At 53.6% G+C, this 16,583-nt stretch overlaps 1 protein-coding gene across 1 annotated transcript in view; it reads left to right on the top strand.

Annotated features, from left to right (window-relative positions):
• Nucleotides 1–569: 569 nt before the first annotated feature.
• IRAG1 (inositol 1,4,5-triphosphate receptor associated 1) overlaps nucleotides 570–16,583 on the top strand; it is an 81,851-nt gene continuing 65,837 nt past the window's right edge. Inside the window, exons 1-2 of the mRNA XM_062196501.1 lie at nucleotides 570–806; nucleotides 16,114–16,214. Of these exons, the coding sequence (XP_062052485.1) occupies nucleotides 609–806; nucleotides 16,114–16,214 (299 nt within the window). The 5' untranslated portion in view covers nucleotides 570–608. The remainder of the gene's footprint in view (nucleotides 807–16,113; nucleotides 16,215–16,583) is intronic.

Genomic DNA, 16,583 nt, shown 5'->3' on the forward strand with positions numbered 1-16,583 from the left:
AGCCCTCAGCAAACGATGGAGCCCTCTGTTCACCCATCCCCCTGCCATGGGGGACGGAAGTCAGGGAACCCCATCCCTGGGTTCCCACCCATGTGGCAATGGAAGGCTGTGTGGTGTAGTAGAAAGAGCCCTGGCCTGGAGTCTGGAGGACTGAGAACAAAGGCGCAGCTCCTGGTGTGATACGGGGCAGGACATTCTCTCCTCCTTACGAGGGGGTCTTAATGTCTCAGTCAGAGGCCACCACGAGAACTCAATGAGATGATGCCAGTAGTGCTCTGGGAGGGTGGCTGGCACCCAGTAGGTCCTCATCAAGTGACACACCAATAACCACTCAGGTCCCGAGGAAGCAGCTGCTGTCCGCTGTGGCTGAGAGGAGACTGAAGTACGTTGCTCTCCCTTCTGGGATAGCTGTGTTTACTGTAAGCACCAAATTAGATGCACAACTCCCAAGGTCACCTCTGACTTTGTAAATAAAGCCAGAGAGCGGGAGGAAATGCAACTCCAGCCCCCCTCCCTGGCCCCACTTCACCTCCAGTGCTGATGCGAACTCAAGCAGGCTCTGGCTGTGGCTGTTGGCTCCTGCAAATGGAACCCAGCTTGGGACAGGAATGGGAAAGGATTTGACTTGTCCTTTTGGCATCTCCCCAGCCTGCGGAGCCCAGGCCTCTTGGAGCATCTTGGGGGCTGACGCAGCGGAGGTTCCGGGCACACGCGGCCACTCCCGCCAGGAGGCTGCCATGCCCCACATTCCCGAGGACGAGGAGCCCCCCGGAGAGCCACAGGCAGCCCAGAGCCCTGCCGGCCAAGTAAGTGCCCCCTCTCTGCCCGCGGCTAGCCTGGCTGGGGGCCGAGCCGCGAGCCCTGGGCTGAGACCACAGGGTTTGCTGGCAGCCTGTGCGGGCTGCAGCGGGCGCCTGGGGAAGGTGTGTGGCGTCCGCACCAGGGAGTACAGTACCCGGAGCTCATTGGAACTGCCAAGGGCCCCACGTATCGTGTGGCGCACCGTGTAGGCTGCGTCTGACGGAAGCCTCGTGGGAAGTCAGACCTTGTTAACCCTGCAGGCTGCCTCCTAAACTGGATGTTGACCCAGAGCTGGGCTCTTAGCACAGAGCCACATCAGGCCAGGCGAGCGGGCAGCAGCAAGAGCCCACTCACTAAATGCATGTCCAGAAATAGTGATCAAAATATCCCAGGAGAGCGTGCAAAGGTGTTCAGCAAGACTGTCGTGTAAAACAGGAAATGGTGAAAATAGTGTCATAAAAGGGTCTCATTTTGAGATTTTACTGCATGAATGAAATCCTGTTATTTTCGCTCTAGGCGATATGCCAGTTTTTGGGTTGAACAAAATCAAGTATTGATTTTGGTGTTGCTATATCTAGTTTTTCCATCAATAATACCTAGTTATTCTACCTGGGATAACACGTTCTTCACCCCTAACTTGGTGGGCTCTGCAGTCAGCGTGCACTGGATGACATCCCGCAGCGTCCCCGCTGGCCCGGGCCACAGGCAGAGACGCGTGTTAAGTGAGGGCAGGATGTGGGAGTGAGCATCATTTTTGTAAATGGGCGGGTTCGTCGCGACTGTTTTCACTTTATGATGACATTTGTTTCCTTGCATATCATAACTGTGCGAGCTGGATAGTAAACACTCGGGAGGGAATGGCCCCGAGTCCGTGAGGTTGAGACATTGCAGAACTGGCAGCCTTGCGAGTGGGGAGATGCCCTTCCCTTCAATGTCTGAGTGACAGTGGCTCCAACCCCACCCCTCTGGCTGCAGACGGAAGCTCAGGGTTTTATTGAGTCTCCCGCCCCCACCCAGGATGCGTTGGGATCAGAAAGCTTGGTGATTAGAGCAGGAAGCCACGACACAGAGGGCAGCACTCCCCACGTGACTGCCCCGGAGCCCCAGGTTGCACTTGGCTTGGGGTCTGTCTCCTTAGCATCTCTGTGCCCCAGCCTTGAGCCCCCCTCACAGTGGTCATCGCTGAGCCCTTACAATTCACAAGGACAGGTCTGGGAGCCAGATTTTTATGCAAAATTTAGCTTCTTAATCCTGGACAACTCCCCCAAACAGCTGTCCCAAGACTCCACCATTCCTATAGAAATAAGAATAATACTGAAAGAGCAGGGAAGACACAGCTCCCTCCGTGAAGGCAGCCCGTCGCCCTGAGTTCAGTTCTTCCTGGTTCCAAACCTCGGGAGCACAGCAGCAAGGCCCCTCCCTCCCCACCATGGTTTCAAACCACTCACTGGCAGGGCTCCCGCAGGTGAGGTGGAGACGTCTCCAGGGGTGGCCCAGTATAGTGGGAAGGGGGTGGAGATCCTTGAGTTAAAGGGCCTGGACTGGCTGGCAGGAGCCCCAAATTCCAGCTCCCTACAAGGTGTCTCTCAGTGTCCCAGAGCCAGAGTAGACGAAAGGGTAGGCCCTGCTGGCCACTGTCAGCCCACCTCCCCCATGGCGCGTTCTGGGCTGGTGGGCAGCCGAGGAGACTGGAAGAGAGTGCTCACAGAGTGCAGAGCTTCTGCCCCACAGGAGCCCAGTGCAAGAGGGACCCGTGAGGAACGGAGGTGGGCCCAGGAGGGAGGCCACAGTGCACAGGACCCTGCAGTGAGACCACACTGGCCTTGAACCCCAGCTGCTCTTCCACATCCTGTCACCCAGGGACCCAGGGACCCAGGGACCTGGTCTATGAACTTTGTGTCTCAGGTTCTCTGGGTGTCGCTCATAAAAAGCATTCACTTCTGCCTCCCAGCTCCACCTGTTCCCATCAGCCCTTGCCTCAGAGCCCGCAGCTCTGCCCAATCTCATCAGCCCTTGGCCTGAGGCACTATGGAGCTGGGGCGGTTTCAGCCCCTGACCGAGGGCCACCTAGGCTTGAAGGATCCTTCGCCTTTCTGCCCTTACAGCCAGAAGCCATGGGCGGTGCGGTCAGCCTGTGCCCCATTACGCCCAATGGACAACCACTACTCAGCTTCTCGGGCGTGCTGGGCCTCAGGGGAGGGGGTCAGTGGGGCTGAGGCCTCTGGCCTGGAGCGAAGCAGGCAGGGGAGAGAGCATCCTTCCGGTTTACATCTTGTATCCCAGCGCTGCACAACCTTATGCACAGGGACTCCTAGAAACAGAGGTCGCCACACTACAGCCTGGCTCAGGCCACACTCAAGGACACTTCAGAAAGTGTATGGAAACATGAAGTTTACAAAATAAGCTTATTTTGGTGAAAAACATTTTGAAATCCATGGATAGTATTTTTATGATATGTATTTTCCACAACTTTTAAAAAAGAGACTTATTTATCTAAAACGCAGAGAGAAAAAGGGAGAGACACAGAGAGAAAGAGGTCTTCCATCCACTAGTTCACCCCTCAGATGGCTGCAATGGCTGGGGCAGGGCCAGGCTGAAACCAGGAGCCAGTAACTCCATCCAGGTCTCTCACATGGGTGGCAGAGGCTCAAGTATTTGTGCCATTTTCTGCTACTTTCCCAAGTGTGTCAGTAGGAAGCTGGACTGGAAACAGAGCAGCCAGGACCCAAACCAATCACTGATAGTGGATGCTGGCATCACAGGCAGAGGCTTAACCCACGGCACCACAATGCTGGCCCCTCAATGACCTGCCCCCCTTTTTCTTTTCTTTTCTTTTTTTTTTTTTAGGATTGATTTGTTTATTTGAAAGTGAGAGCTACAGAGAGAGAGAGAGAGAGACAGAATCTTCCATCCACTGTTTTACCCTCAGCTGGCCACAATGGCCAGAGCTGGGTCAGGCCAAAGCTAGGAGCCAGGAGCTTCATCTGTGTCTCCCACATGAGTGCAGGGGCCAAGCACTTGGGCCACCTCCCATTGCTTTCTCAGACCATCAGCAGGGAGCTGGATCTGAAGTAGAGCAGCCAGGACACGAATCGGTACCCATGTGGTAGGCCAGCTAAGCAGATGGTGGCTTTACCCGCTACACCTCCACACTCCCTGCTGTGACCTTTTTAAAGACCAGTTGAATACATGGATTTCAAAATTTTTTCACCAAAATAGACAGTGTTCTAATTACATTTTCCAAGAATGTTTCGAAGTCACACATGAGACACTCCAGATCTCCCCAAGTGTCTTCTTTGTGCTTAAAACATTTTAAATTTTATTTTAATTTCTTTGAAAGGCAGAGAGACAGAGACAGACAGGAAGAAAGCTCTTTTGTCTGCTGGTTCACTCCTCAAGTACCTGTGACAGCCAGAGCTGGGCCAGGTCAAAGCCAGGAGCTCAGAGCTCAGTCCAGGTCTCCCACACGGGTGGCAGGGACCCAAGGACTTGAGTCCTCACTGGCGACCTCCCACAGCATGCAGTAGCAGGAAGCTGGAATTGGAGGGGGACCCAGGACTCAGCCCCAGGCCCGCTAACATGGGATGCAGCGTCTTCACCACTGTGCCCAGGCAGGCACGGATGTGTCGCCCCGTCTTCCAGCAGCATCTATGGCTTAAGATCACGGCAGCACTCAGCTCACGGTGGTGCTCCTGCTCCGCCTCCCCCAGCTTTTAAGCAACTACGAGGAGGCTGGGGTGTGCGCTGCACAGCAGCCCTTGGTGTGCGGGCCTCGGAAGGGGTCAGCTCGGGGAGCACCGAGATCCTCTGGCTAGGAAGCTACTGGGCTTCCTCCGCTTCAGCTTAGAGCAGGAGAGTGTGGGAGGTGCCACCAAAACAAATCCCAGTGCTGTCCCTGTCTGGGTCAGCAGAGGAAGGGAGCCACCTTGCTTCACACCCTGCCTGGCCAGCCTGGCCTTTTGGAAAGCAGAGTGACCGAGCAGCACTGCCTAAGCACCCTTCTGGAAGGCACAGGAAGTGCCTCTGGTTCACAGGCACACAGGTGGAGGCAGCGTGGGAAGAGCCTGGTTTGCATCCTTGAGGGTGACTCTGGGTAAGTTGCTCGTTCACCTTGCCCCCGCTTCCTCACCCGTGCAGTAATAGCTGTGAATTACAGCTGGCGCTTATGGGGTACACACTACGTCCAAGTACTGTGGATGTTGTGGACATTATCACTTCCTGTTCACAGTTCCCGGGAGTGAGCGTGTAGCCCAGTGGTCAAGATGCCCACATCCCACATCACAGCACCTGGAGTTGAGAACCCCGCTCCAGCTCCCGACTCCAGCTTCCTGCTGATGCGCACCTGAGAGGCAGCATTGACGGCTCATGTGGTTGGCTCCAGGCCACCCACATGGGAGACCTGGATTGAGCTCCTGGCTCCCAGCTTTGGCCTGGCCCAACTTATCTGGGGGAGTAAAGCAGTAGTGGGAACTCTGTCTCTATCTCTGCCTCTCACATAAACAAATGAATAAAGTGTAACATTTCACAATGCCTCTGTAAAGTCAGGGATATTATTATTCCCACTTCCAGATGAAGAGTTTAAGACAGAAAAGTGATGAGCACTAGGTAACACAGCGACGTGACTGAGGCCAAATTCCAACCCAGGCAGCTTGAGTTTAATTGCCAGAGTAATATGCATAGAGCTCCAAGCAAAGCAGCCGGCTCAGAGCTGGCGCTCAGTCCCTAATTCCACGGAAAACGAGTGACAGAGAGCTTGCAGGTGTATCTCGGCCATCACTGCTCTGACTGCCACTGTGAGGGAGGCAGGCAAAGGCTGTTATCCCCAGGAAAGTGGTGTCTTATCCAAGCCGGGGGAAAGAAGTGAACACACAGCTCCTGGTGTTTCCTAGACTAAATTCTTCACCCTCATGATCTCGGTTAACCTTCAGAACACTCGTAGAAGAAGCATTAACTATTAACTATTTCACAGATCAGTAAGCCAGGACTTGGAAAGGCTGAGTTGATTGCCCAAAAGTCACTTAACAAGGAAGCAGTAAGGCCTAGATTCCACGTCTCACAGTGATGAGCCAAGGAAATGGGGCTTCCACTACTTTTTTTTTTTCTTTCTGGCCAGAAAATACTCTCTGAGACTGAAATGGAGATTGAGCACACAGGAAAGGGGGGACAATTACCCTCCCGTGCGACAGGTGCTCCGTACATTTGGAATGGAGGTGCATCCACTCCACAGATGCTTGTGAGCACTAGCTGTGCAGGGCCCTGCTCCCTCGCAGTCCAGTGGCACTGCTCTCCCATCGGATTTGCTCCCGTGCCCTCCGTGACCTCTGACCAGGAGCTAGAGGGTCTGTTTTGTGCCATCTTTGGGAACATCTGAAACTTAACAGCAGATCTTACCGTGTCAGCAGACCGCCGGCTCCTCTCTCCGTTGTCCCTCCCCTGGGCCGCTCAAGCCCTGTCGTCAGGGCCAGCAAGCAGACTCTGTGTGCGCCAGCCTGTGGGCTGCCTGGGAACCATGTGCACCCTCCCTGCAGGAAGAGGCTTTGTGACGCATGCAGTCCGTTGTCTGCAAGGCCTGAAAAGCAGACGAAATGGATGATGCTTGCAAAGCACTTGCAGCCTGGTGAGGGCTGTGCAGGGCAGGGACAACACCTCCTCCCCAGTGAGAACCCTCTTCTTAGGCACCGCTCCCCGCACATAGTAACCCCACAGCTCCAGAGGTAAGTGCGCTTAGCATCCCACTCTGCATACGCAGTAGCTGAGGCAGGTGAGGTCAGGCTGGTCACCAGAAACTCGGAAGTACCAGAATGTTCCAACTGAGGGTTTTGGCTTCCTCTTCCGGAGTTCATTCTGATTTATGTCATCACGTCCCAGGCAAGAACAGCCTCAGTGAAGACCTTCCCGCCAGCTCGGGCGGTGATTTCTTCCCCAGGGTCTTGCGTTAATGACATTCAGAGGGTGGGAACTTGATCCAACTATGGTGTTTAGAGGCAGGGCCTTTGGAAAGTGATTTGATTACATTAGAGCGTTAGTCTGAATGGAGCCCCTGTGACTGACTCCTGGTGAATTTAGAAAAAGAAACAGACAGACAGACACACATGCTCCCTGTTCCTTGCCATGTGATGCTCTGTGCAGCCAACCAGAAGGTTAATGCCAGATGAGGCCCGTATTCCTTGCAGCTCCAGAACTGCAAGCCCAGGTCAACTTCTTTTCTTTCTAACAGCTTGCCTCAGGTATCTTGTTATGGTAAGAAAAAAAGGCACTCATACAGATCTGGTATTGATGACATCTCTTGGGCACCTGCTACGTGGTCTCCCTACTCCAAGGTAGATATTATTTTCTCTATTTTGTACATAAAGAACCTGGGTCTCCATGAGGTCCTGTAGTTGGCAGAATTTGTGTGGCTGTGTCATGGTTGAGTGGAGATTTAATCCCAAGTTCCCTGATGAGGTGTTCCTGTCCCTAAAGCCAGTGTCCCCAACTCCAGAGGCCCCAGTGTGGTGTGCAGGGCTTGACACCCCATCCTCTGTGGAAGAGGCTTAGGAAAGGTCGTGAGGACAGTGCCAGCAGGCTGGCCTCTAGTGGTTCTGGTCACAGCATGAGAGTTGTGAGGTTCCAGCTCTGGACCTGCCTGGGATGAAGCCCAGTGTATTGTTAAATGGTAGTGGTTACAGGCAGGAGTGCACGTTACAATGATTTGTCCTTAGCTCCTAGTGTGAGCAATGGGTGGAGCTCCTGATGGGAGCCCATTGTTCTTTGTTCCTCTGTCAGAGTGTGTGTGAGCTACCTGGGGCCAGGGGCTGTGTCCTTCATTTTTGTGTCTCCAATGTTCAGCAGGGGCTCCACCATGGAGTGGGAGCTTACAGAAGGAAGGAAGGGAGGAGGGAGGAGAAGGAGGGAGGGAGGAAGGGAGGGAGGATAGAGTGATGCATAGGTGGTGGGTGGATAGGTGGGTAGATGGAGGGGTGGGTGGGTGGATAGGTAGGTGGATGGATAGGTGGGTAGATGGATGGGTGGATGGATGGGTAGGTGGATAGGTGGATGGTAGGGCAGGTGGATGGTTGGGCAGGTAGATGGAGGGGTGGGCAGATAGGTGGATGGGTGTGTGGTGGTGTGATAGGTTGAGTAGCTGACTGGACAGATAGATGATTACCTGGCTAGACTGCAGGACAGAGGAAATGGAAGGAGGAATGGTGTCAGGCAGGGAAGGAGGAAGGGGAGGCTGGGGCTATGGGTGGATGCTGACCGGCTGGCTGAGTGATGCTCTGTGGAGCAGTGTGAGATTCCATCCCCCTGAGGTCTGTGAGCAGGAGAGTGATGAAGGAGGCGGGACAGGGACAGCAAGGTCACAGCTGATCCTGGCATCCAGGCACAGAAAGGACAACAATGGGAGAGAGGCAGGGCAGGGTCTGGGGGCGTAGCAGGATCCCCTGGGGTGGACACTGGGGGCCCTTCTGGGAGCAGTGGACCCGGCCCTTTGTGCTGGGCAGGGGGGAGTCCCACATCCAGCAGACCTCAGCAGAGCCCCTTCCACCCCCGCCCAGGCCCTCAGGATTGCTGCTGGAAAAATCCCTCCCTTGCAAGTCCCCTGAGAGGCCTCTCCGGGCTGTGAGAGGGAGACGGGCTGCAGCCTCCCTCCTCACCGTCCTTATTTCTGTTGCTCTTGTCGCTTCGTCTCATTTCATTGTTTAAACAAACCCGGAAAACAGGAGCTGTTAGCTGTATATAATGTTTGAGAACATGAAAATCAGGAAATTTCCCTGTTCACCCAGGTGAGATTCCAGTCCACTCGCCTGCTCCACAACCCCATGTTGCTTTCCGGCTGTCAGCCAGGGTGCACCTGCAGGACTCGGCTCTCTTTGCTGGCTGGGCTGGGCCTGGCCCCAGGGAGAGGGAGCCGATGCTCCCATCTGTGAACTGGCCTATCCTCCTTCCTGTGCTGGGCAATTAGGAAAATGCAGTGCATTCTAGGAATTTAGGAGTGAAATACACATTTCGATGTTTCCATACGATTTACTTACAGAGAACAAAATGTGACCTGTTGGCTTATTACAAGGTGAACTTGATGAGGGATGGCCCAGCCCCACAGGGCTGCACCACTGGGGGGAAAGCAAATGTACCCCCTGGGAGGCTCGGCCCACTGACAGGTGAGAGAGGCAGGCAGCCGAGAGCACCCCTGCCCTGGTATCTTTCCTCCAGCTGTAGAGTCAACTGCATGGTGGCTCGAGGGCTTCCTGGAAGAAGAGGCACCTTCCATGAGGACAGGTGCCACTTGAAAGCACAAGAGAGGGGTGCTGGAGGCCTGCAGGCCAGCAGGACCCAGGAGAGGTGAAAACACAGGCTGGACAGGGCCTGTGGCCTGCCACTAACCCTGCTTCCAAGTTGTCCAGTCCTGGGACAAAGCTGTTTTTCATTAATAAAGTGGAGGTCAGTATAGGAAGAGAGGCAGAGGAAGTGGTTCTGCCACGCTGCGACGCCTGGCTTTCAGCTGGGTTCCTCTGCACGGTTCTGTGAGCTCAGCAGGTGTCATCACCCACGGTTTGTTTGATCCCGATGGCTGATCAGACCCAGAAACCTCGAAACCAAAATCCCAAAGGACTGAGTTCGATCTCGAATGCTTGATAGCGACACGCACAGTCCACCACCCCCTGAGCATTCCCTGGGTGCCAGGTCCCCCTGCTGCAGGCTTTCCAGGCAGGGCGGCCGGAGTCGGACAGGAAACGGAGTTCTGTCCACGCGACACCACGGGCATCCTTGCACTGAAAACTGCCTCAGTTGTTTGACATTCAAATATAAACGAGCAGGAAGCTGCATTGTGAGCTGGTGTGGCTCCAGAGCCTCAGGCCTGAAGTTCTGCAGCCAGCAGCTTGTCTGGTGGGCTGTCCCTTGGCGGTAGCCTGCCCTGCCCTCCTCCTAGCAAGGGGACCCTGCAGGCAGAGGAAGCGCCCACCCCAGAGCTCCACCCCTCGCAGGTCACTTAGCACGCAGAGGAGGGGGCTTTGCTCCTTTGCCCATCTCATCGGAAGCTCACCTTTGCCTCCCGGCCCGAGACCCTGGCCACAACAGGCTTTCCACAAGGCTTTGCTGGCTGAACGGACAGAGCGAGGTGTAAGAACACGGGAGCATTCCCAGGCTCCGCCCCTTTCCGGGAGCCCAGAGAGAATCCCGCCCGTGCCAGCACAGCTCCTTGGGCGTGGGCTGCAGGCCGGGTCTGTGAATCTGACCTGCACCATCGGTAATTAGATGGCGCTGCGAGGGTGGAAGCCGGAGAGGGAGAAAGATGGAGATGATGGGGGGGGGGGGGGGGGGGGTTGGGTGGAGTGTGAACAGAGTGCCGGGGGCAAGACGAGAGGAGAGCTGAGGGTGGGAGCTGAGCTCGGGGCCCTGGAAACAGAGCTGTTTCTTGTGGGTTTTCTCACCTGGTGAGCAGTCCCTAAGGCAGTCCTTCCAAGCACGCGGACCACACAGACCGCAGACAGCTCAACCTCAGAGCCAGACCGCACGTGCTGGGGACATGCCTTCCCCTGCGTCTGCTGGGGAAACTTATGTTCATCAGACTGCCCCCCCCCCCGCCCCCGCATGCTGCCACTGCCCCGTTTTATGGTCTCTGGTTTTCCTATTTTATATTTTCTTGTTGGTTACTTCAAATTGCTCTGGGCAGTAAGTGGTGGGTTTTTGGTGGTAAAAGAAAAATCTGTATTCTACTCAGAAGACGGACTAGATTAAATGCTTGGAAATGGAGCCACACTCACCACTACCACTGCATGTGGGTTTTGGGGACACCGCATGAGGAAGTGAGTTCATGCCTGTCCCTTCCCGGCTTTAAACAGATGCAGCCACGTTCGCGGTGCATGCTGGGAATTTGGAGACTCCCCGCCAGGGAAGAGGGAGAACCATCAGATGTAACTCACGTGAAAACGCTGTTTCAGCCAGCGCACTCTTATTGTTCACAGGGGACTCGTATGAAACAGACATTCTCTCCCTGTGGCAGAGAAAAGGCAATTTTCAGAGTACCAACTTCCCCAGCGGGGATAGAACTCACACATACACCGTAAGCACAGGAGAGGCTTTTGTTTTGTTTTTGTTTTAAGATTTTAATTTATTTGAGAGGCAGAGTTACAGACAGAGAGAAGCAGAGACAGAGAAAGGTCTTCCATCCGCTGGTTCACTCCCCAAATAGCCAATCCAAAACCGTGAGCCAGGAGCTTCATCCAGGTCTCCCATGCGAGTGTAAGGAGCCCAAGCACTTGAGCCATCTTCTACTGCTTTCCCAGGCCATAGCAGAGATCTGGATCAGAAGAGAAGCAGCCGGGACTAGAACCGGTGCCCATATGGGATGCTGATGCCACAGGCAGAGGATTAACCTACTGTGCCACAGCACCAGCTCCAGGGATAATTTTGATTGGCATTTCCGTGGGTATAGCCATGCAGGAGCCACCCAGATGCTGTGGGTAGGGGAGACTTTAGGTACAAACCTCCCCTGCCCCAGGAAATCTGGCCAGGACAAGAGTCAGACACCTCTGGGGCCGAGTGGCACACAGGACTACAGCAGGTCAACTTAAGAGAGGTCAAACTGACCGTTACTCTGCAAGATGGCCTGACCTTTCAGTTTCAAGAAAAGCAGGATATCTGGACCTTTATGCGAATTCTTCCAACTGCGAAGTGTTAGTAACTGATCTAAAAGCTTGCCACGGTGCTCCTAGCAAACGGGCCCACTGCTCTCTCATGTGCATCTCTGAGTGCAGACAATTCGCCTCCAAGGATGCTTGTTCCTTAAACGACTTCCAAGAGACCACACCAGCCAGAAACTCATTTAATGACGTGAGGAGAAGCAGCCTATGGAAAAATTTCAGCCCTTCCTGCTCACCTGAGAATCTGCAAAGTAGGAGCCTCTCATTGCTCACCCTTCCCTGGCTCTCCCACTTAGCCTGGCACCACCCCAGCCATGCCTGCCACCTCCTCCATCCTGCACCTGCCACTTCATACATGGCTTCCCCTTCTTGACTTCAGCCGCTGCTCTAGATTCTGTCCAACTGTGCGTCCTTAGACTCTTACTCCGTGTCCCAAGAGCCTCCTGTTTCTTCCTGGCCTCTTGGAGGTCCCCAGCCTCTCAGCTGCCTGCTGGGCCCCCACAGTGGAGTCCAGAGGACGAGTGATGGGGGATTCACTTAGAATCACTTAGAGCAAAGCCACTATTCGTTTTACCACCAGCTGTGATCAGTGGGTGTTTGTGGGCCCGGTGGCACTTTTCAGAGTATGCATTTTCTTTTTTCTTTTTCTTTTTTCTTTTTTTTTTTTTTTTTTTTTTTTTTTTGACAGGCAGAGTGGATAGTGAGAGAGAGAGACAGAGAGAAAGGTCTTCCTTTTTGCCATTGGTTCACCCTCCAATGGCCGCTGTGGCCAGCACATCATGCTGATCTGAAGCCAGGAGCCAGGTGCTTCTCCTGGTCTCCCATGGGGTGCAGGGCCCAAGCACTTGGGCCATCCTCCACTGCCTTCCCAGGCCACAGCAGAGAGCTGGCCTGGAAGAGGGGCAACCGGGATAGAATCTGGCGCCTCAACCGGGACTAGAACCCGGTGTGCCGGCACCGCAAGGCGGAGGATTAGCCTGTTAAGCCACAGCGCCGGCTTCAGAGTATGCATTTTCATCATCTCAGTTCATCAGCGTCCCCTTCATCTGAGACAGAGCAGGACTTTGCCCTCTGTACCATGATGGGAACGGAGGAGTACGGCAGCCAGCTTGCCACCAGCCCCTGAAGTGACACTCTCTGTGGAATGAGCGTTGCTTTTGGAGAAGCTCCCTGGGCATCTCTCCCAGTTGGGGTCTTTGACAGAAAGATAAATATCTGTGTTCTTGGAGGGACTGGAGCCCTGGGACCATGAGACGGGTCCACCAGTCTTGGTTCCAGCCACCAGCATCAGGCTGACTTCCTGTCACTCTACCTTAGCCAACCAAGTGAACAGTGAGCTCCAACTCACCAGGAAACTCCTCAACATTTCTGGTGGCCCAGGGCGGGGGTGCTCAGGGCCTGGATTAGGATGCCTGGGCCCCCAGTCAGAGTATCTGGGGGCAACCCTTGGCTCTGGTCCTGACCCCAGCTTCCTGCTGACACAGACTCTGGGAAGCAGCAGTCATGACTCAAGTCATTGTCTTCACGCCTCCCACGAGGCAGACCTGGATTCTAGCTTTGCCCACAGCCCAGCCCCAGCCGTTATGGACATTTGGGAAGTGAACCAGAAGATGAGAGTGCTCTCTCTTCTCCCCCCACCCCCATCCTCTTATCTGTCTTTCTCTGTCTCTGCTTCCTACAGGGAAGACAGATGCTTTAGTAACCGGGCCTCTTCCATCGCCTCACCAGTGTGAGTCATGGGGGCTCATGGGTGGACCTGCTGTCAACATTTCTGTGTATTTTGTTTGGGCAGTGAAGTTATCCGCACACCTAAGCTTCAGGGTCTCTGGTGCCAAAAACCGTGAAGACCAAACTCACTGGAGTGGCATTCAGGGTCTTCCGGAAGCTGGCTCCACCTCTTATTCTAACTTCTCATTTCTCCACTCTCACACGCTGCATAGTCCAGGCTCCGGATCAAGCTACACTGTGCATCTGTAATTCCTAGTTATGCCTTTTTGCTAATGCTGTTCTCTTAGGCAAAAACCTTGGCACTCATGGCTCTGTCTGGCAGGCTGTAGTTCATCTCTCCAGACCCAGCTCAACTGCTCACTTTGTGGCTTCTCCACCTCCCCTACAGTTTCCTTCTCTCTCCTCTGAGCATTCATGGCCTGTGATCCTTCCCTTGCCACCTTATACCTGAGACTTATATTCCAGGTCTCAGTTCTCTGTATCTCTTGCTGGACTGTGAGTGCATGGTGGGTAACTTAAAAAAGTAAACACACAGTGAAATGGTCATTTATTGAGCTCGCCAGTGACAGGTGCTTTCCAACTTTACTTTTCATCCTCACACTGCCTTGCTGAGTCAGATTTTATGATCACAGAGCCCAGAGAGGTTAAGTGACTCACCAAGGACACACAGCTAGCTGTGGCTGGGTGAGAATTTGAGTTGCGCAGGTCTGTCCTGCTCTCCCAACAGGCAATGCTACCTCCTGCTCCTCCTCCCCTGCTCAAGTCTACACCCAGGGCTCTGAGAGGAGGGAGATCCTGAGCTTCTCCCCTGACTCCAGCCACTCAGTTCCCTGTGCTGTGTGGGCCTGGGTGGGAACACAGGGCCCCAGGAGTGTCTTCTCAAGGGTCCGGCTTTGGGCTTCCAAAAAAAGCATCTCCTGCAGAGGCAGCACATGGTGTTCCCTGTCCCCTGGCTTGGCTCCCGTGGAGAGACGTCCCCCAAACACGGCCTTGTGTTTGGGCTCGCAGGAGGGAAGTGTTAGTTTCACTAAAAGCTGTGGGATTTAAGCAGTCCAGATGCACTGCCCAGGACCCATGTAACAAGAAGGTGCACTGTGCAAAGGAGAGAGGGCTTCCTCCCCATCCTGCCAGGGACCACCACCCATGACCTGAGGGCTCAGGAACACAGCTCAGTCCTGGTCCCAGAGGGCTGCAGCCTGCTGGCTGCCCACGGGCTGTGGTTTCAGTGTGAGCCAGTGGAGGTCAGAATAGAACCAGGACTGGGTTCTTTTGGGGCCACTGGCACCCACTGCCCCAGCAGTGGGAGGTGGCGGCCGTATGCTTGGGAGCGTGCGTTAGCAGACTGCTCTTTGGGGGGGGGCAGCAGGGCAGCTGAGAGGGTCCTGGCAGCCATGGCAGCAGGTGCCAGCCAGCGAGGTGGGGAGGAAGAGGTCAACGGCAGACACTGTCTTAAGTTCATGAGTGGACATTTGAGAGAACCCCCAGAGGGCCTCCCAGCCATACCTGGGAACAGTGTGGGATGAAAACACTGCCGCAGGAGGTGACCAAAGAGCCAGAGAGATACTGCACGTTGCCAGTATCTATTGCACACACGCACACACACACACCCTGCCATCTGCTCAGGCCTGGGAGGACACCAGTTCAGGTGCATCCTTATGTATCTTACTGCTTTTATTTCATTCATTCATTTATTCACTCAACAAATATCTATTAGACCCTTGACAGAATTTTATCATCTACACAACCATCAGCAGCACTTGATGCAAATTACAAATTCACCACCCTAGGTTGAGGTATTTTGGCTCTTAGTTAATAATCATAAAGTAACGCCTCAAGAATCTAAGGACTAGACAATAACTTTTGTTCTATCTTCAGAATTATTTGTGTTGAACATTTATTTATGTACACATTTTTACAAAGTAAGCAAAGTTAAACATTTCACTATCCACTGAGTAAATCCCCTTTACTGAAATGTCACCATCACCCAAAAGAGAGGGCTGTCATTCATTATGCAGGATGTGCGGGTGCCACCACATTTTCTGCTGGCCTCGGTTCTTCCCAGCCAGGTCAGTCATAGTCTGAGGACCCTGTGCCATCATTCCCTGCATGATCGGTGAGAATTAATAAAGGAAGGCTTGTTGCATCCCTAGTACCACATGAAAAGCGGGCTGTGTTAAGCTCAGCCAAATGCCTGCTGGAGAATGAAGAAGTTGCCTATCGTTTCTCCTTTCTGAATGTCCCCCAAAACCCCACATTTGTGTGTTACAGCAGCCAAGCCATGGAAACAGCTGAAGTGTGTGTGAATGGATGAACACATAAGGAAGTGTGCTGCACACCCACACACACACACAATGAAATGTAACACTACATGCATGCTGGTGCAACACGGCTCTTCCGTGTTGAGCCTAGAGGACGTTATGCTAAGTGGAATGTGGTGACACAGACAACTACTGCATGATCTCCCTTTCACGGGGAATCCAGAAACGTCAAATTCATAGGAAGAGGAGCCTGGTGGGCCCCAGGAATCAGGCAACAGGACAAAGTGGGAGGCTTGAATCCAAGGGAAAAGATCCATGCATTTCTAGATCGGTACGTTCCGGAGTGCTGACAGGCAGTGTGGTGGCTACAGTTACTAATAATGTGTAATGTACTTGAACTTGCTGAGTATCATACACACGCACACAGAGTAACCGTGTGAGGTGGTGATATGCTAGTTAGCTCGATGGCAGTAGCTATCTCATGATGCACGTGTATGTTAAAACATCATATTACGTACCTTTAACATGCACCATTTTTATTCATCAATTGGACGTCACTCCAGCTGCGGTGCAAACCTTGCCCTGGTCTCCTCACAGGATGGCCACATCTTCAGGATGCTAGGAGAAACGCTTTAGCTTAACCCCAGGAAGACCCTACCTGCTCCCAGCCTAACACCGTCTGTGTTTTTGTTCTAAACCAGGGCCCTGCACCCGCAGCAATAGCTCACAGTCCACCCACAATCATCCTGACCGGAGATGTCAGTTCACCGGAAGGAGAAACCGACAAAAACCTGGCCAACAGGTACACGCCCTGGGTGCCTGATTCTTCTGCTGTGATGCACAGTATCTCCTATAATGTGGGGATCAGGTTGCTCTGTTTTTATAAATATTTTCTTCTTTCTTGTATCATTTTATTGGTGCAAATACAACCAAGCAGTTTCTCACATGGGAAAGAGTTTGGGAATTTTACAATAACTGTTTCCCCAAATAAGTTTCCCTCTCCTGCATCTGGCCCTTTGCACTCTGCTAGGCTGTTTGAAATTCACAGCCAAGAAGTTTCTGCTACAGACCAGGTATCTGCAGACGGTTGGCAAGATGTGAGTCTTTCACGGTGGGATCCTGCCCCTGGCTGAAGCAGGTTCCAGGTGGAAGATGGTCTCTAGGAGGGACA

Source organism: Lepus europaeus, chromosome 7, assembly GCF_033115175.1.
Source record: "Lepus europaeus isolate LE1 chromosome 7, mLepTim1.pri, whole genome shotgun sequence".
Lineage (NCBI taxonomy): Eukaryota > Metazoa > Chordata > Mammalia > Lagomorpha > Leporidae > Lepus > Lepus europaeus.